Source organism: Harpia harpyja, chromosome 1, assembly GCF_026419915.1.
Source record: "Harpia harpyja isolate bHarHar1 chromosome 1, bHarHar1 primary haplotype, whole genome shotgun sequence".
Taxonomy (NCBI): Eukaryota; Metazoa; Chordata; class Aves; order Accipitriformes; family Accipitridae; genus Harpia; species Harpia harpyja.
Window position 1 is genome coordinate 13,869,971 of NC_068940.1, and position 20,883 is coordinate 13,890,853.

Below are 20,883 nucleotides of genomic sequence, written 5' to 3' on the forward strand. Positions count from 1 at the left end.
TTCGTTTATTTATTGCTATGACCTTTGCTTATATTGCATTTAATCATTATGCTCTACCATCATGAGTACCAGTTGTTATAATCTCAAATTAGCCACCGTACCTAGAGAGGAAGAGAGAAGATTGGTGTTACAGTACTTCACTGATACAAAAGCAGACTTTTATAATTCTATCTTTTTCTGTATCCCCTGTCCCTCAACACCCCCCCTGTCTCACTGCTTAAGAGCAATTGCAACAAGCTCTCTGTGCAGCGAAGTCATCCCATTTAGGAACAGGCTGTTGGTTAATCACTAGTGTATTTTTCCAGAGGAGTTTGATTACCATGTTCCTGGGGCATGTTCTGATTTGTGGCACTTTTTCAAAAAGTGACTAATGAATTTTGCCATAAAGGGAATCGTTGACTGAGAAATACTCAGCAGCATATATGGTTGGGATTGGTTAGAGTATCCTGATTAGGGCAGCTGAAATGTCTAGGTACTTTTAAAGACACAGGTTTACAAAATTATTTCCTATAATGCGCTTTTGAGCAGTCTCCTATTTCTCCAGCTTGAGACCAATAGCTTGAATTGAATAAAGTTGCATCGTGTCAGTAGGAGGAGTAACACTGAATCCCTGGCATTGTGCATCTTGCCTGGACACAGGGCTGAGGCTTCGTGGCACCCTCTGGGTCTCTGAGCAGGGGGTAGAGAGGAGGGAGCTTCTCCAGAAGGTCAGTCAGGAGAATTTGAATCGCTCTGATCTGCCCTCTGGAGGATAGCCTCCCCTCCTTTGACTCTTCAGGGAGCCTGGGCAGGCAGGGTTTCCACAGCCAGGTTGAAATACCATTCTGCGCACACTCCTGTCTCCCTGCTGCTTGGGAGACCTTTGGGGACACTGACAGACTGGGAAGAGGCACAGTTGTTCCAGATGGGCACCTTCCTTTTCAGTGACAGCAGGATGTTAAAGATGTTAAGCACTGTAATCCTGGAGGGCCGTTGTCTGGAGAAGGCATTCAGCAATTGTTCCAATTGGGGAATTATTATTCAATATTCAGCAATATTTGTACTTTATGTATAGGGTTTCTCAGTCTCTTTAGGCCCAATCAACTTAAAAACAAGCCATGAGAGAGGAAGGGCAAACTCTTCCGCGTTTGACTGGGAGATAAACTGAGGCGCAAGAAAAACTTGTGAAATAAATCTGCGGCAGAAATGGGAGTTGAGCTTGCTGCTTCTGGTTTGTCTGCTGCTGCTGTGCAAACCTTTAGGCACATAGAATGAGAGGGGCTTTTGCAACCACCTTAGGGTCTTTAGGGTAGAAAGTTATGTGTAGTCCTGATCATGGAAAGCACTGAAGTACATGCTGAAATCTCCCTAAGTCCACAGGACTTGAGTATGTCTCTGGAAAACTTTCCTGAAAAGCATAGATCTCAGTATGTGCTTAAGTGCGTGTTACCATATAAGATCTATAAGCATGATTCTGCTCATCAGTAGCCCATTAGAACTGTGCTATGTTCCTGAGAGAGTGTATTTGAGATTGCACAGCTAGAGGGCAGAAAAATTCAAGAAGAACCACAGATGTCCATACAAAATACCAAGACTGAGTTTGGTCTGAAAGCCCAGAAGGAAACAGAGCTCTCGGGCTTCTTCAGTGAAAGTTAAGGAGGAGTTATTTTTTGCAAATGGGAGGGTGGGGGGCTAAGAGGAAAAATGAGGGAAGAGAAAGGGGAAGTTAACTCTTCTTACCACCTCTAGTTTGGGGGAAATTTTGGTTTGTTCCATTTGTACTTTACAGATGAAATTCAATCCTCTCAAAAGACAAAGAATTTATTGTGGGATTGCATGCCCATGTGTCTTCTGCACTGGAAACCTGATGTCCCTTGAAAGGCACCTGTGCTCACAATTAAAATAGGTGCTTTGTTCCTTAAGAGACTGATATGACAGGGCTTTTAGCCTGTTTCTCTGCACAAATAGAAATACCATTTCTCCTGATAGGAGGTTCTAAATGGGTGCTTGTTTGGTTCCAAATGGAAAGGTGTAGCAGTAGTGAGCACCAGAGACTCAAGAGTGTTTCTACCTTGAATATTAGAGAGCTTGTGTCCTTCCTTGCTTGTAGTCATATTTGGAAGATTCAAGTTTTTCCAATGGAATATTTGGGGGCTTTTTGATTTGAAGGGGAAAGCCACAATGTGAGGTTTAATTCCCCCCAAAGAGTCCAGTATTGCTGTGGATGAGCTGGAGAGTCTTGGGAAAGTTTCTGCCCTTCCTGTTACTAAGCGTATAAAAAGGCAGTGCCCACCAAGTGATTCTGCTGTGTTTCTAGATCCAATTAATTCCTGTTATCAGCTGCTTCCCTTTCCTAAGGCTTTATTTCAGGTACTGGAAACAGGAGATGGTGAAGATACCATTCCCTTTGTCAGATTTGTCTTTTGAAGGAAGACATTTTATAGGTACTCTCACTAAACAGAGTACTTGGATCCTTTTCCACAGCTTTCTCACTCCCTGAAAAGGTCCTTCTTAGAGGCTGGGACAAAATATTGATTAGAACATAGTGTGAAGTGGGGACAGGAGATGTACAGTTTTTGTTCATGTGCTTAGTTTCTGTGTGTGTGTGTGTCTCTGTAAGTGCAGATCACTGGACTCTGGAACAAAGCTCTCCTGATGGAAAATCATTCTTGGTAATAGTTCTTAGCGCTCTCAACCACTGGAGAGGAGGTTCTCCTTCAGGTGTCTATCTCCAGTTCTCTCCAAAGCAGAAAATAAAGCATAGGCAAAAAGTTGCTTTATTTAAAAAAATAAATAAATATGGTGATGATGAAACTGTAGTCTCTATACGTCTGCAGATTGAGACTTAATACTGTTGCACGTACTGGGCTGACTTGCCTTCTCTAAGCACTTAACCGTGTTTTTGTATACATAACCTAAAATTTTATACTGAAAACTTAATACTTACTAGATTACTCTGTTATAGGAGCATGTCTGTCTTTTCAGATGAACAACAAAGTCAGAAATGTGGGCTTTGGAGGAGGAAGAAGGGAGGATGCCTTTAATTTGGCATAGCTGGCTAATGGGAGGAAGGGTGGCAAAATAAAAATAAACTAGTTTCACTTATTTTGTGGAGATATTTAATCTTCTAAATTCACAAGTGAATTGCAGTTAAATGTTGCAGATCAGGCCCATATCACTGTAATGCTTTTTTTGCCCTGTTCCTGGCAGGATGCTTTTGTATTTTGTTGTTAGCAGTAGAGGTGGAAAAGACTCTACAGCTGTTTCTTCCCATCTAACTCTACAAAGGGAGAAATATTTATTCCTCACCTTGTCTCTCTATGGAGGTACTAAAATACTAAAGTAAGAGAGAATGGTTGGATGTACATTTAAGACTTCATCACCCTAGCATTGGAGTCCTTCAGTCATTGATGTGTCTTAAAGTGGTTGGAGCAGTATTGTCTCCCTTTTGCATATGGGGCATGGAAGCACAGCATGCTAGGTGATTTGTTCCCCAGCTACACAGTAAGGCTTCCCAGAGCTGCAGGGAGACAAATTCTGACATACCTTCTCCCCGGTCCCATTTTGATGACTTTGCCATTGCTTTTGCAATTGTTTGCAGCTCTCTGTGTATGAGTGGAGGTTAAGCTAGGAGTCATAGAATGAAATTGAGGGAAAAGAAGCTAAATATGGGCATGGGAAGGAGAGAGGTAGACTTTCCCAGTGTGAATTGTGTCCTTTTGTGTGAGGAGAGAGTTTCCTAAAGGCTTTATTCAGAAATCCACATCAGCTGAGAAGCATTTTGCTGTATGAAACAGAATATTGGGTAACCTACTGTGAAGAATAATACTACAGTTGAGGGACCCTTTAGGGATGCACAAGATGGACTCCGATAGGTTTCTTTCACCTTTAAATTTGGAAATGGGTTTTTTCATGCTGTGATTTCAAAATGTGAGCCTGCATGTGGATGTACAGCACTGCGCTACAGTAAAGAAGTTAGAATTGCTGTGGTAATGGTGATTCTTCTGGCTTTTGGTGGTCCTTTACATAACCCCTTAATTTTTTTTGTAATTTATGGTATGAGACTGTGAGTGATGGGATATCTCATTTATACTGCTGTTTAAATAGCTTTGTAGTATCTGTAGAGACTTATGGCAGGTGCCAGGGGAATTTCCCTTTGGTAAACCGTTTAAAGTTTAGATCCAGATAATACAGTCATTGGCTGGGAAGCTTTTTCTCCTCTACTTTTGTGAATAGTTGTTTCCTAAATATATTGAGGACCTTCTGGTTACCTTGGGATGTAGGTCTGGGATAGCCATTTCCAGCTTGTTTCTAGGAATATCTGAAATCTCACTGTCTTACTGTAGTTTTGATTTGTTGAAATTCCTTTAGCCGAAGTCCTTGGTTAACTGAAGAACTAAAATCTTTCAGTCCTTTTGAGTTGTACTGTGTCCATTAGGCCTTTCAGACTGGTTCAAAGCAGTCAATATTTAATTTGGATCATATCTTCTTTTAAAGCTGTTTGCCTTGTGTGGCAAGCCATTTCTTACCACGTAGGTCACACTGATAATTAGAGATTGGGGTCTCGTCATGCTAGGTATGCATTAACACCATGAGTTCCAGTCAGCAGACTCTGAAATCTGCCCTTAGCCTTTGGCAAACAGAAAGCAGTAATTTTTAGGGACACTTAGGCTGGCTTCTGGGCTTCCAAACCCTTGCCTGCTTAGGTGTTCTCTGAGGAATCCAGGCTGTCCTATAAACTGTTAAAAAATCTGAAGGTCAGGTGGATTAGAAGACCTCTCCTGGCAAACACTAACGTTTCTTCTTTGAAATGCTCACTCTGAGCTTTTTAGGAAATTTTAATTGGTCTGTGAAGCTAGAACTTAATTCTGTTTCAGACGGAATTAATGTTAATTCTCTCCTGAAGGATTAGGCATCTGTGTTGATCGCACAGGCTTGACCAGTAGCAAGTGAAATCAATGCATTTTTGACTCTTCTTTCCATTTTATTAGCCTTAGAGAAGCTTTCATAATTGGATTAGGTTTAAATTTTACTGCCTGTTACTGTGCTTATGTGGATCTTGTCTATGGGCCAGTATAATTAAATGTCCAGTTCCTCTTTGTATGTAGAAAAGGCATTGAAACTTTATAGTAGAGTGGAATAAGATGAAGCAAGAGATGCTAATTGAACTCTTGCACGTACATAAAGAATGTACAGGTGATGCTATTGTTATTTTTGTACCTAGAGAGAGCCGGTTTGAAACCTTTGTGGTCAGTGCTCTTTTTTTGTGTGCAGCCAGGCTAATGTGAACAGATTGTATGGGCAGATTTGGAAGGCAGGTGTTCGCATCACAAAACCACTGCTGTAATTGCCACAGTGTGCTGTGCCATTCTCAAGCGAAAAGGTCAAAAGTAAATGGACACAAACTAACTTTTACCTGTATTAGTGGTTCTCTGAGGTCATTTTCTGGCATGCTGATGGTTTAGTGTGGGGAAAGTTGCTCGCTGATGACAGATAATCTATTTTACCTTCTTTCCCATAGAAACAAACCTATGCTTTCGCAATATCTAGCACCAAATTTTCAGTCGCCCCAGTTTGCTTTCCAGTTTTGAATGTTTGAAACCCCTTGGTTACAGGTCTAGGAACCACCTTTTCACAACTGCACTTCCTTGCTGTAGCATTTTGCTTTTTCATACGTTCGATATCTTTATCATCTTGATCTCTCTTCAGACTTAAAGTTATGACGTGTATTGGCTAAATGCACATTTTTCCCTAGTAGTCCATTGGAAGTAAGAATCTAGTTATCGTTTTGACGTGCCCGTTAATACCTCAATTCAGGCGATACGGTTGACTTCACTTCTCAGACCTGGATATCACAAGGTCTGTCTCCCAAGTGAAAATATATCTCCTGAAGGGGCATTTGTGGGTAGAGAGGAGGTAAGCTATTTCTTGTACAGCTCTGACTGCTTGTTCAGATGGCCATCACCTGCACGCAGGCATACACAGACTTATATTTCAGATGCAAAATACATGAAACTTCTGACTTAAGAACACATTCCTGAGTCACTTAAGCTTGTTCTTTATATAGTATATAATTTGTTTTGGAGTTAGAAGTGTTTCTTCCCGTTACCCACTCTGATGATGCTGTTCTAGAACAGCTGCGTTTGGGGTTTTGCTTTACTTTATGAAGCTTCAAAAAGAAATGTACCAATGATAAGTGATTTTCAACATGCACAATGGAAAGGGGAGCGGGCTATTTCAAGAGATTAAAGAAATTCTCTTCCTTTTTTCCCTTTATCGCAGATGCCCGAGATGTAGAGCAATTGAGTAAGAATAACATTACGCACATTCTTTCAATCCATGACAGTGCCCGCCCTATGCTCGAGGTAAGAGGTGTGGGGGACTCCATGGTAAATCCTTACTTTGCAGATGACTGTTATAGTCATCTTGGGGTTGATTTCTTGTTCTGTACAATTGGCGTTTTGAGACTGATTTTCTTGTGGAAATATTTGACAGCTGTAGTTCTGGGATCCAGTCACAGATTTTGTTGCTGCTGTTATAACAACAAGAAATCAAACTGACAAATGAAGAGACAATTAGTGTGTCAATCAATACAACACAATAATGGGATTGTGTTATTAATTTAATAGTAAAGGTAAGTTTCCTTCTGTGTGGAGTTCAAGCATCACACAAACAACAACATGCCTTTTCCCCCTTCCCCACTACCAACCCTCCTTTGTACTTTGGCCCCTTTCTTGAATCTTTATAGCAGATGGTTGTGTAAGAGGTTTGCAGTCCTTTTCCATGTAAAATAGCCTTATTTAGGTTTGGGGTGTGGGAGGAACCAGTGCTCCCTCATATAATACATCTAATAGAGCAGAGCATCTGTAGGTCTCCAATGCTTTAACATGAAGTAGTATTCCCCATTTTACTGAAGGGAAGCTGATCTGAAGAGCTGAAATGACTTGACTTGCTGTGTCATCTTGAGCAGTGAAAGAGCTGGGACCAGGCTGCAGGTCTCCTGTGTTGGACTGTTGCGCTTTCTTCTTTACACCAGCTTACCTTGGCAGGAGGGGAGTTTGGCTGGGCTTTGCTACACCTTAAAATCCTGCTATTTGATTTATGTTTGGGACTGTTGTCCCCTTAAATTTGTTCCTTCCCTACATTCCACTTTTCATGAAATATGTCAAAATAGTGGGTAAGGCAGTTGCTGGTGTTACCCCCTCAGATGCTGCTGGGAATCTCTGCTTTTCATTCTTTTCATGTAAAAAGTCTCTAGTGAGTTCAGTCCTTAAACTACAGAATTTCCACCTCTCCCAGGCAAGTCAATAGGTAAGTTGAATAAAAGGTGTCACTAGTATGTCATGATTACAACCAAAATCAAGTTAATGGTGAATTCAGGATTGACCTTGAACTTAGAAGTGTGCTGAAGCAGAGCTTTAGCTGTTGACTCTATTATACTGTGCATTTGACTTCTGTTGTGCCTGATGCTTGTGAAGTCTGAAACATACTGAATTTCAAGAGTGCTCTTAGTTGAAGAGATAAACAGTTGTACTGAGTAGGGGACATGTAATGTTTCCTCTAGGGTGCTGTTCTCTAAAATGGATAGAAGCTTGCTATGTTTTATTATGATTAGAAAAGAAGGAAGACTAATTATGGCACAGGTCAGCTGCAGCCTCAGGCCAGTGTTTCTTGTGGTGGTAGTTTTGTCAGCCCACACACCACCACCTCACTTGTGGTGTATCTGTTTGTGAGGCTGCATGGTAAATAGATCTGGGAGCTTTTGTGGGTTAGATGTAACCAAGTCACCATTTCTTCCTCTAGCTACCCCCACAAAATATATGAAAGATTATGTTTACCCAGATCTGTTCCCAATCTGGTTCACAATAGTGTCTCAAAAGTTACAGTGGCATGGGAACAAGTAGTGGCTGGTTGAGGATGGACTTCCTTTATTCACCCTTGTTTCTAAAAGAAATGTTTCTCCAACTGTGCCTTCTATTTTGTCAATATGCAATATACTCCTTTATGTGCCAGTGGTCTGGAAAATGACTGTTAAAACTTCTCCCCAGCTCTTAAAGTAGTGGAAGGATTGCAAGTTCCATTTGTTTGGGAGCTGAGCTGATTATTAATTACTTTATCATTCATGGTCTTACTGTGGTGCTTGTTTGCAACTAAATGCTTCTGTTTAGGAGCAAGGGCCTAGAAAGCATCTGTTAGGTTGTGTTACTTCCTTTGTTATTTACATCTTTGCCAGGTTTGTTTACAGCTTGTGTATCCGCATTATGCTTGGGGCTTGTTCTCAAGTCCACTGAAGTCAAATGGGAACACTTTCCCAATGTGTCTCCCTCTTCCCCTTTCCCCCCAGATTTCACTCATGGAAACCGAGGGCTTACATTTGTGTTCAGAAATTAATCTGATGTCATTCAGACCTTTAAACACGGAATTGCAGCGATATGAGAATCTTTTTTTCCTGACACTCCCTGTTTTGTGTGTCTGTATGTGAACACTGGTCATCCATAAAAAGCTGCCTTGGACTGTGGTAGTTGCATTTGTCTTTTGCTAACTATTGTATCTCAAGTATTTCCTAGTCAACCTGTGGGAAATGCTACAAATACTTCATTAAACAAAGCTTTCTGTGCAAGCTATGGAAGGTAAGTGGTTTTGGACATCAAAAACTCAGTAGTATTGTAGTAACATGTTATCAAAGAAAATTTGGCCTTTTTTGGCTGTCTGTGGAACAAACGAATATAGTTGCATACCTTAGCTCTCAGAGGTCACAAATTACGCACATCTTGCTTGCCAGATTTTGAAGTTTCAGTAATGACTGTTTTGATGCAGTAATACTTATGATATAGCACTTAAAGCTGATAATGGTGGTAGAGAATGAAAATGACCAATCTGGCTTTGTTGTCCGTACTCAAGAATGCAATACTCAAGAAATAAAAGCAAATGTCAGTGTATGTGGTGAACACCAACTTGCTACAGATTGTAAAATTATTTTCCACTCTAGTAACTTATGGCATTGCCCCTCTCTGTGATGTTACAGACCATTTTTACTTGATTGTTTAAAATACTCACAGTACCTCTTAAAAAGTGTCTTTTCATCTGTACTTTATATACTGCAGTATTTGGATATATGTTGCTTTAGTTCCTCATAAGTTGGTAAGCTATTAGAAAATGATTGAAGAGTTTTACAAGAAAGTATTATATTGGTTTAGGTTACATAGTGTGTGCCTGTTGAGAAATAACTTAAAAAAAAAAAAAATTTCTTACTGAAATTTGGTTTCAGACATTATCTCAATGATCATTTACAAACCCTCATGGATGTCTGATTTATGGGTGGCTCATAATCAAAGTTCGGCCTTAGGAAGTTGTTGCATACTTTCAAGCTGGAATAACAGGGAAAAGTGGGTTTAAAAATCAATTGGATTCTAAGACTTTTTATACCTTTAGAAATTGGCAGCCTGCATTAAGTACAAGACACAGAATTGTTTTGTAAGGCTTTGAGTGATTTATACTGGAAAGAATTTGCCAAAACCTGGCCTGAACTATCTTGCAATATCGCTCCTTAGTTCTTTTTGTGTAAACTTTCAAGGAAATTTGTCCTCTAATAAAACCAATCCTGAAATTAATTTATATTTAGGGAGCATCCTAAGGCTACTGTTCCAATAAAGTACACCATTGTTATACAGGAACCTAACCACTTAGGTAAGCATTTTGTAGTTTAAAGATGCAGGTTTATAACTCCATCACAAAAAATTATGGGTAACTGGTGGCATGTCCAAGAGAAAGGACTGCATGCCATATGGAACAAGGTTTGTTATTTCAGATGCACAGAAGTCAGCCCCTGAGTAAGAGCGATGTCCAACAGCCTGATATGTGTTCTGCAGAGGCACAGAGGCAATAGCCTTGGTGAATCAAGTTGGCTCCTCCAGAGCACTTTGGACAGCTGCCCATGGAACACTCACAGATGTTTTATAAATCCACACAAAAGCCATATACAGAGGAGAATAATTAGGTTTCTTGCCACCTGCTTCCTAATCTATTTCTCAGCTAGTTCAGGTTTTAAAATCTCTGTTCAGAATGTGAGAGACACTGAAAAGCAGATGGGGAAACATATCTCAGTGTGCTTTAAATAATAGTGTATCTGGCAGTGACCTGTTGGATCTATCCAACAGGTTGTCATCTGTCTGTACTTCTGTAAGGCCTTTGACACGGTCCCCCACAACATCCTTCTGTCTAAATTGGAGAGATATGGATTTGGTGGATGGACTGTTCGGTGGATGAGGAATTGGTTGGATGGTCACATCCAGAGGGTAGTGGTCAATGGCTTGATGTCCTGTTGGAGATCAGTGATGAGTGGTGTCCCTCAGGGGTCTGTATTGGAACCAGTACTGTTTAATATCTCCATCAATGACATAGTGGGATCAAGTGCACCCTCTGCAAGTTTACAGGTGACGCCAAGCTGCGTGGTGTAGTTGACACGCCTGAGGGACAGGATGCCATTTAGAAGGACCTGTACAAGCTCAAGAAGTGGGCCCGTGTGAACTTCATGAGGTTCAACAAGGCCAATTGCAAGGTCCTGCAACTGGGCCGGGGCAACCCCTGGTATCGGTACAGGCTGGGGGATGAAGGGACTGAGAGCAGCCCTGAGGAGAAGGACTTGGGGGTACTGGTGGGTGAAAAGCTGGACATGACCCAGCAATGTGCGCTCACAGCCCAAAAAGCCAACCGTATCCTGGGCTGCATCAAAAGAAGGTGATTCTGCCCCTCTGCTCCGCTCTGGTGAGACCCCACCTGCAGTACTGCGTCCAGCTCTGGGGTCCTCAGCACAGGACAGACATGGACCTGTTGGAGCGGGTCCAGAGCAGGGCCACAAAAATGATCAGAGGGATGGAACACCTCTCCTGTGAGGAAAGGCTGAGAGAGTTGGGGTTGTTCACCTGGAGAAGAGAAGGCTCTGGGGAGATCTTATTGCAACCTTTCAGTACTTAACTGGGGCTTCTAAGAAAGATGGGGATAAACTTTTTAGCAGGGCCTTTTGTGACAGGGCAAGGGGTAATGGTTTTAAACTAAAAGACGGTAGATTCAGACTAGGTATAAGGAAGTACTTTTTTATGATGAGTGTGGTGAAACACTGGAACAGGTTGCCCAGAGAGGTGGTTGATGCCCCATCGCTGGAAACGTTTAAGGCCAGGTTGGATGGGGCTTTGAGCAACCTGGTCTGGTTGAAGATGCTCATTGCAGGGGGGGTTGGACTAGATGACCTTAAAGGTCCCTTCCAACCGAAACTATTCTGTGATTCTATGATCTCTTGGTAGAACTCTCTTTTTAAGTTGGAGACCAAAAGGCCAAAGGTCTGACTGTTGTGATATCCATATATCCTAACCGAGCTGGTATGGTCAGTCAGAACCCACAGAGAATGTGGAATCACTCTTAATGAATCCTCAGCAATTCTTCCCTCTGTTGCTTCAAAGGATGCCAGCTAGGTGTTACTCTACTGCCTTAGATCTTGAGTCCAAATTTTGTGCCAGGTGATCTAAGTGAAGTAAGTAAAGGCAAATCTTGTTAATCTTGCCAGAAGAATCTGGTTGCAGGTTCATTGAAGCTAAGAGTGTTTCTCTCTGGATTTTCCAGGTGTTTGACCCTGTTCTGGGGGATGTTACATGGAAATGAATGCGGGCCCAAACCAAATAGGATGTTGATGTGGATTGTGCAGCTGCTTGAAAACAGCTGCATCCTGTTCTGGAAAGTGTGTGCTGTGGTGGACAGTCACATCCAAGCAGCTGAACTTGCAGCATCCTTAATCATCTCCTACCGTTCCTCCCACTGTCCCCCCAATTGCACACACTTAAATGCTGGCAAAAGCAAGAATGCTTCCTCTGCTGCATTGGGCAGCAATTGCTGTGTGTAATGCAGGAAGGAGTACAGCATGAGTCCTGGGGGAGGAAAGGGTGCTAGAAGTTCTTCTGGTCAGCCAGTTGCTCAGGCCCTGTCCCAAATGGGTATTATCTGTAAAGAGAGGCAGGGATGGATAGACATTCCGCAGGCCCCCGTGCGGAGAACTTGCCTCAGAGAGCAGCTGGATATGTGTGGCTGGCAAATGACATCACACAGATTCAGACTGGAAGTAAGCAAGACTTTAACCATGAGGGTAAGTAATTGCTGAAACATATTGCCAGAGGCAACAGAAGATTTTCTTGTGTGCTCTTTTTGTGTGGAAGTTGGTTCAGGTAAGGCTGGCTTACAGAGATCTTTGAGCTTTGAACTTCACAGCCAGAGCATTTCACAGTCCTTGGTCCTTCTGAGACGCTTTGAGGAGCTAGTTGTGGTGACTGTTGTGTGCATTGTAGACACCTGTCCATCAATCAGGAAATGGACTGAAACTACCAGCTTCTTTCACACGGTCCACAGTTACGAGTAATTTTGCTGTTGCTCTTGACCTGCACCAGAAGTTTGATCTAGTAAATGTATGAATCCTGTTACCAGTCACCTGTGGTTGTGGAGTCCTTTGGCATTAATTTATTTATAGCATTATCATTGTCAGACTGACCACGGCTTCGTTGCAGGAAGCTCTGTATGCTGCACTCATCTTGGAGACATCCGAACGATCACAGTAATGTAGATCTTAAATCGACAAAAGAGTTTACCTGGGTGTTCCTGTACTGTCCTCTGCCACAAAAGCTTTCCGTTGTTCACTCTGTTTATGACAAATTGCATTAAGAGTAGGCTTTTGCATGTGTGCTGCTTCTATATGCATGTCAGTTTTCTTTCTTTGTTTTCTGTTGCTACAGAATATTTGTTTTGTTTTTATTTTTAGTGTGTTGTTTTTTTCAGATGAGGAAAGAGTATATCAGTATATGTGATAGTTTCAATTAAAGTAATTTGGATGAAGCATAAGTAAATGAAATCCCAACAAAACATGCACAATTTTGGGGGGTTGCAGGGTATTGTCATCTCTCTCTGCTCAGTACCAAAGCTGTCATAAGTTTTAGCCATCTCAATTTCATGTGAATAGCCTATCTGTGTCCTTGTGATACTCAGGTACCAGATGGTTCTGTTTCAAGTCTTACTGTTTGTGGGATTTCTTCTCCAAACAAAGAGAGTGATCTTAAGGCACTGTATGGAATTTTTTTGAATGTTGCAGTGTCTTCTGGTTGCTGAGAAAATCCTCTGTAATGCCTATGAAACATTTGCTTTTCTTTTTCTCTAAGTTTCTTAAAATATTAGCTTTATAGGTTATGGTTTCCCCCCCCTCATTCTGCATAGTCAACCAGAACACCTGCAGAGGACAGTTATTTATTCTTTTGTCTTTGTATTCTGATGCCATTAACAATATCACTTAATTTGGTACATGCTATCTCCAGAGCAGTGGCTTTCCTCCCCTTTTTCCTGAATTGATGACTACCTAAGTAAGTGTTGATATGGTAGGTGGGTGGAAGGGTGGGGGATGTAGAGAAGACCTAATTGCTGACTGAACTAAGCATCTTTCTTATCTAGTCTGTTAGCTTGTGCCAGCACAACTTAAATGAACGATATCTTTGAAAATAAAAAAACTTTACAGGCCAGGTCATCTTATAAAGAATTTTAGATTATTTTTTTTTCCTTGCAAATTTTAAAATTTTAATCAGAGTAGAAATAGGTTTCAAATATTCAGTGTCTAAGAAGCTGAACTGAATGGGAAGAGCACAGTTGAAAAAATCTGTGCTGATCTTTTATAACAATCTTTTGTACTCTGTGAGTAAACAGTCAAATGCATTAATAGAATACAGGCAAAAAAAGATGCTGTAACTGGAACAGAACCAGTAAGTGTGAGGAATAGAAGTTGTAGCAAAATAAGGATGCTATGAAGAAGCTGTATAACTTCTCTGCACCAGTTTTCTCTGCTGAATGCTGTGATATACTTGTTTTATATGGTGTTAAGGATGAGAAAGTTGCAGTTGGAGAAATCACAAGAGGAAGTGCTGGATCAAGTTTATGAATTAAAAGAAAAAAGTGTGTGACTGGCTGGTAAATCCAGACCTTTGGAGGAAAGTGAAGAGCTAAATGACTGAATACCTATCAAAAACTGAGAAATGTTACTAAGATCAAATGGTCGTAGCCTGCAGACCTAGTATAGATAATACATTCATATCAGCTTGCATTAAGATCTGGAATTTCATTTCATATTTTTTAAGCCTGGCTAGATGTTGTAAATCTTAATGCAGTTTTAGCTGGGCATGATAGTCTTGCATGTTTACAGATGATCTTTAGACTATACATTTGCAGTTTTTTAGAAAAGGAAAGCAAACTAAGCTATAGAGGAGCTGAACTGGCAGCTCTGGCATGATTCAAGTAATCTGCTTAGCATAGTTTGTGGATAGTGGTTTTGCTATAGAAACCTATCGTATCTGCTGTTAGCACTTAATGTGATGAGGTTTACTATGGGGGAACTTTTACTGAAGCTTTGAAGGGGAATAGTCTCATCTCCTTTTAGTTTTCTAATTCTTTCTTTCCATCACCAGTTTGTGGAAACTTCTTTCTTTCTCTCATGGTTGCACGTTCTGGACTGACTTCATTTTTTTTTGTGTGTGTGTGTATAATGGGGATTACCCTGTGCTAAAACAAAAGAAAAAATTCCCGTGTTGTGCCTGCAGCACCTGCAGGTGATAACTCTGGAAGTGCTGAAAGCTGCCTTAGTGCTCACAGACACCTGTCCAGAAAGCATTTGTCTGGACTCAAAAGCATATCACTGCTCAACATGAAAAAACTAAATAGGGAAATATTGGGAAACCAAGCAGCTCTACTTTTTTTTTTTTTTTGAAAACCATATGCTAATTCTGGACAGGTGCTGCTCAGCTAGTGAGAACTGCCAGTCTATTAAAACCATGTTACGATGTTGGATAGCATACAGAAATCTTGGGCTGTAGGAGGCCATTCATATATGAAAATTGCATCTTGATGATATGATGAGAGAAGTCCCTGCTGGGTATGGCTGGGCAACGTGTTCTCTGCGCAGGCTCTGCTGTCTTTGGTATCCAGCCCAAAGACATATGGGAACTATTAAAGAGGGAGAAGCCAAGAGAGCCTTCAAAATCAGAGTTGCTAATATCATATCACAAGGTCATTGCTGTTGTATAAAGATCAGCTCTGCAAATTAATAATTTAGTCAATTCAGACTGTTGCATTTCCATCTATAGCCCTAAGCTCTTATATCACCAGTGTTGGAAGCTGTCAATTTTCAGCCTTTGTGCTACCGTCAAGAGTAAGTATACAAGCACTTCTTCTAATAAAAAACTTAACTTTCTTCTACGATATTTTACTGCCTTTTCATGGTAAGGGTTCCCCCTCATGACATGTTTCAGAAGACCACGCTGAGCAAAATAGCTACCATTTTCCTTTCAGGTGTAGTGGCACCAGACAATTTTCTCTTGTTTGAAGTAATGCCATATCTGGCATTGGCTCTGCTTGTGAAGTTGGGAGCTCTGACAAATTTTTCAAAAATGACATCGGTAGCCCACTGAGAAGCCAAGGGACTTCCACAAAGCAGCTTTTAAAGTGTGTCAGGCCAGGCCTTCCTCATGAGGTACCCTTGGCAGGGGCTGCTGTGGTGATGCACTAAATTAGTTCACTGTTTGAATTGCTCAGCATGCACTAGCTGTGTCAGGGCAAGCACGTTCCTGTAGTGGCAGATGTCAGGGAGGAGAGAATGAGGACTGTTTGAAGCTTTCAATGGTGAGCTGTTTGCATGAGAGATGTTTGGACCAGTAAACGCCTGGTGTTTCTCATTGCTTGGATACGGTGTTGACCAGAACAGAGTAAATGCTCTGACCTGCTCTGTGCAGAGGAGACGATGTGGAGAGTGTGTTAATCCACGCTCGTAATGTGAGCATATTCCAGAGGTGTAGTGATCATGTTCCAGCATTCCCTGAAAGAAAGAGGCAGGTGGGCTATATGTTTTATTGTAGTACTCGGAGACCCCCTTCAGGGTTCAGGGACCAAGTGTGATAGGTAGTGCTCAAATGTTAGATATGCCCTGACGTGCCTGAGGGCTTGAAGAGCCCTTTAGTCATGGCAGACTAACAAGGTCCTTCCTCTCAGCTGAAGTATGTAGTCCTGCAAATATTCTTGGTGTGTCCTAAAGGAGATAAACCACCATTTAGTATAAACTCATTATAGTTTTCTCCCACTTTGCATCCCTTCAGATGAGCCAGGTTAGAACTGGAATTCAGGGTTAGAATTAGAAATCATATATGCAGCTCTTTGTGCAAGTAAAGTAAAATCAATCCTTAACTCTTCAATGTTTCCCTCTTAACGATTTTAGAAAGGGTGATAGATAGGAGAGATGGGGAAGGAGGGCTTTGACAGGACACTTTATATTTGTGATTGGCACATTCCAGCCTTAATGATACGGACTTTTCAAAAATATCACTGAGACTACTTCCTAAGAAAACCATGAACAAACATTGCAAAAACCCCCATGACTTGTAAAAACTATTGTATTATTCAAGATGACACAAACCAAATGTATAAATTTAATTGCAGGAGCATCCTGCTTTCTGTTGTTCATATTCTTCATGTAATTTCAATTTCATTTATAATATTTTTCAAAACCAAACTCGAGTGTGTTGTTCACTAAAGTCAATTAGTGGTTGTTTTTTGCCGAAACACAAATGTATTTTCTATGAGTCATTAATAAAATCAGCACCAATGGTGATTGCTACAGAAAGTAACTGAAAGGACAAACAAACGGTTGAACGGTTTTCAGTTTAGCAGGTTCAGTTTGGTGCATTACTGGACAAAACCCTTGATAACCTTGTGATGGTTTGGCTTGAGGAAGCTTTGTGCTGGCTGTTTCCCACTTTAGCTTTTTTGCTGAAATGCCCCTAAACAAAAATAAGTCCTCCTGCCCTCATCTGTTGATGTGACGACTCAAATTAACACATGGTTTTTGACTAACCTGAAAGAACTTGCCAGGTGCTGGAGGTTTTCTATTTGCATCTGGGTTCACAAATTTAAGTTTAGGGGTTTAGGTTTAAAAAAAATTTCTTGGAAGTCGTTGATGGTGTCTTTACATAAATTTAAATAGAGAGGTTTAATGCCAAAAATACAATCCTGCTTTTTTTAAACTTTTGGGTTGTTTTTTTTACAACCCCTTCTCCCCACCCCCTGCCCTTGGAGAATAGAAATTTTGTAATATGAGGTTCTTTCCCCCTCTCCTTGCCTTTTAACATCTGAAGTTCTAGATTCAGGTTTCCAGTGCTAACTAGAACCTCAGAAATGTTGTATATACAGCAGTGGCAGGGACAATGTTCTGAAGAACATCGGTAAAAAACATTACTTGGAAAAACCACTAAACATGAAATAATGAGTAGCATTTTTAGTCCTTCCTCTTATTCTCATGCCTACTGTTTTGCTAGAGTACTTGGTTTTATATAAAACTTGCTGGACAGTTTTCTTTCACAGATAAATTGTATGTTAGTATGATTTAGGGTGTAATCAAACTGAGCGTCATTCTTAGTGGCTTCAGAACATCTTTGTTCATTACAAAGAAGCAAATGTTCATATAGGTGCTGCATTTGTCTCACAGTACTTTTTGCACCTTACCCTGTTTGGAGTTGAAATTATTCTTGGTATTGCGCGATTAAACTTGTGTGTGCTCTTTAGAGATCCTATTCTCAGTCACTGACCCATTATCTGACATGTAGCACTTGTAGATGTGTCATTTTGCTACTGCAAAATTCTACATGTTCTACTAAAAAAACCCAAATGCCAGTTTTAACAAGTTTAGTTAAAATGAAGCTGGAGTTTTTAAAATAGATTATAGGTAAGTAGAATAGAAACAGTGTTCCTTAAACTGGACTGTTACATTTCCTGAGTGCTTCATGAAATACTGGATTTAATAACAAAGATTTAATTATCTTTTTTAAAAGCTAACAATATTAGGAAGGTGTTGTTCTGTAGTCTTTACTGACTTTTCCAAGTGTGAGATAACTGTTCACTTTCCAATCTTAGTAGATCAACCTCTAAAATAATTAGAAATTTGAAAATTACTACAATTCCATGAATACCTTATTAACTGTAGTGTAAAACCTCTGCATATATATGGATGCGCCTAAACATTTTTGGTTTTAATACCTCAATATTCACTGCAGCAGAACTGACTTAGTTCTAGAATCTGTGATGAAATTGTGCAAGTGTTGTTGTTTCTCAAATAACAGTGAATTTTAGAAATTTTACTTAACTCTCGCTTGTTTCAACTTTGACAATCTTGAAATCGGAATACTTGCTCTAGTTTTGTTAGCTCTCACTGTATCGGTTTAACTGTAGCATTTAGTTTCAGGGCCTAAGAGAGACAGAAATCTAGTTTTGGTGGTTACTCTGTCTGCTGAAACAGAAAACAGAAAAGTAAATTATATTTTATTTTACTGATTTTTTTTTTTTTAGGGTAATCTTAACAGGTTAAATACACCAAAAGAAATAGGAGTGCTGCTTTTATTTGATGAGGGCATCAGTTAGGATCATGATGTGAATAATAAGGAAAAAGTTTAGAGAAGCGTGTGTGTTGGAGGGTAGGGTTGTTTGGTGGTAAAGGTGATTGATGGAGAAAGGAAAGTGAGCAATGATTTAACGGTAACAAGTGGAAAGTAGTAGTCAATCGAGATGAGCAGAAGAAAGCTCTGTTCAGCATCTCAGTGACCTGGAAGCTTGGGTTTGAATACATTCCATAAGTATAGAACATACATAACTTCTGTTTAATTAAAAAGGTTGGATTGATTTTTTTTTTTCTTCTTTTTTTCCTCTAAATGGGTAGTCTGGGAAAAAGCTTGTTTGGAAACATAAGATACAACTGACAGCTGTCAGCTGAAGAAATGTTTGAATGACAATGTACTAGCAGCAGTGTTCAATAAATAAAGTGGATGTATTACTTCATGTAGGATTTACAATAATATTTCTCTTTTCATCAGTTTTTATAATTGCAAGCTTTTCTCTTTGTTTTGAACAAGTACCATGTTTGGGGATGAGTAGTTATTCTGTGGCACCTAATTTAGTGTTTGTAGGTGAAGTGGTACAATACCTGTTTTAAGTTGTTCTGTTCTTCCTCCACTGAATAATTTTTAGAGAATTGTCATTCCTAGGGAACAAAACAGAGTTAATTTAAAAATAAATTAATAAATAAAATGAAGACTTCCATGTGGTTGACATGAAATTTATATTTGTCTTCCCATCTTTATCAATGTGTAATTTTGGTTCACCTTTGGATATTGTATCTGCAACCAGACTCAGGTTTATTTAATGAAACTGCAGACTAGGTACTGATTTGGAGCCTGTTGAAATTATCACTAGGATCTGGTCTGTTTGACTCTTCAACAATCTTTTGATTTAGCTTACTCTGTTTTAGTTGCTGTTTCTTACATCTTATGCTTTGCAGTTTCAGAATGGCAAACAAACTGCTAGGTAATAAAATAGTGATGTCTTGATCTTTCTTGCAGGCTAGTACCCCATCTAAAATGTTGTAGGTATTGTTCAGTTGGCATAAACTGTTCTGCTTTGAAAGGTCCCTTTGGGACAGTTCTTAGATGTTATCTGCAGGGTATGTGCACAGGAAGGACAGCAGTGTCTTGGGGCACAAATATACAAATAATATTATGATCCTGGGTAGTTTTTTTTGAAAAAGTCACAGACAGCAGGGTTCAGTAATTAAGTATCTTCCTATTGCCAGTGTGTTTAAAAAAGAATGTCTATCCAGCATATGTGAGGAGAAGCTAATTCCAGCAATCAACAGATGAATATCTACATAGAAAATCCCGAGTCTCATTTATGAAGACCTGCTCCATACAATCTTGTGGTGGTGGTGTATTTCAGGTATCCAATTACAATGAATGGTATTTTATCCTATTAGTATCGTTATTTCAACCAAGAGAAGCAAAACTTGATGGCAGTGTGGGATCCTTAGGAGTTACCAACTCTGGTCAAACTGTGTTTGGGTCAAAGTCACTGAGAGTTTCGCTGTTGATTTTTGTGGGAGTCAGGTTGGGTCACTGCACAGTACTTTTGAAATCCCACCTATAACTATTTCTGAGTTGAGTGTGTGATTATTTCCTCACAGGGAGGAGTCCATCACCACAGCCTTCCAAAAACACCATAAAAGTGACACGCATTGGTCAAAATACCAAATTCCAATAACTTTAACCATCTCCTGTCTGAGAAGCTGTATTAATAAGGCTAATAGGCTGATGGTGAGCATTTGCGAGCACAGTAGTGAAAAGTGTGCTGTGCGCTTCGCTGGAAGTTTTAAGTGCTGAAGACCTCCAGGATCAGGCTCTGGATGAGCCATTCAGTACCATGTGCGGTCTCTCAGAGGCTAGTTTCATGCTTGCTTGCGGTAGTGGGAACTAGCCAGCCATGACAAAAAAAGAACATTGTGGGTCTTAAACTTGTGCTGGTGCTACTTCTGCTTTTAAAGTGAACACGATCTGAAAGCCCCTCTGCACTCAGCCTGTGAAAAGCACTCAGCATGTGCCATAGCTTCTAAATCTGTAGAACAGCTTGCGTCAGTGCGTGCCGGAGGAGCGAACCTTCTGGCCTATAGTGTGCTCTGGAGTTAACCCATCTCCTACCTTCAATTTTCTTCCCGTTTTTTTCCCATGGTGGTGCAGAGTTAGTGGCATGGAGTTGCCTAGAGGTGTGGGGGAAAGCATTAACATGTAAATTTACTTTCAGGTCACAGGCCCTCGTTCTACTGGAGTGACTCACTTGAAGTGACACTAGTGTCTGAGATAAACCTCTCAAATGCGTCATACAAGATGCTTATTACCGTAATTAATCTGTCACAGTGTAATTATCATCCTTGGCTTAGCAGCCCATCAATATATGTATTACTGCTACATCGTCTTTCTAAATGAAGGTATTTGTGCAAGCTGTTGTGGATCAGCTTATGGCTGT

At 40.4% G+C, this 20,883-nt stretch overlaps 1 protein-coding gene across 2 annotated transcripts in view; it reads left to right on the top strand.

Moving 5' to 3' along the window:
- Positions 1–20,883, top strand: part of DUSP22 (dual specificity phosphatase 22) — a 45,101-nt gene that overhangs the window by 8,417 nt on the left and 15,801 nt on the right. The window contains exon 3 of one of the 2 annotated variants that reach the window (XM_052780234.1): positions 6,262–6,344. The exons of the other annotated variant lie outside the window; for it this stretch is intronic. Within the exon in view, the coding sequence (XP_052636194.1) occupies positions 6,262–6,344 (83 nt within the window). The remainder of the gene's footprint in view (positions 1–6,261; positions 6,345–20,883) is intronic. 2 annotated transcript variants of the gene reach the window in all.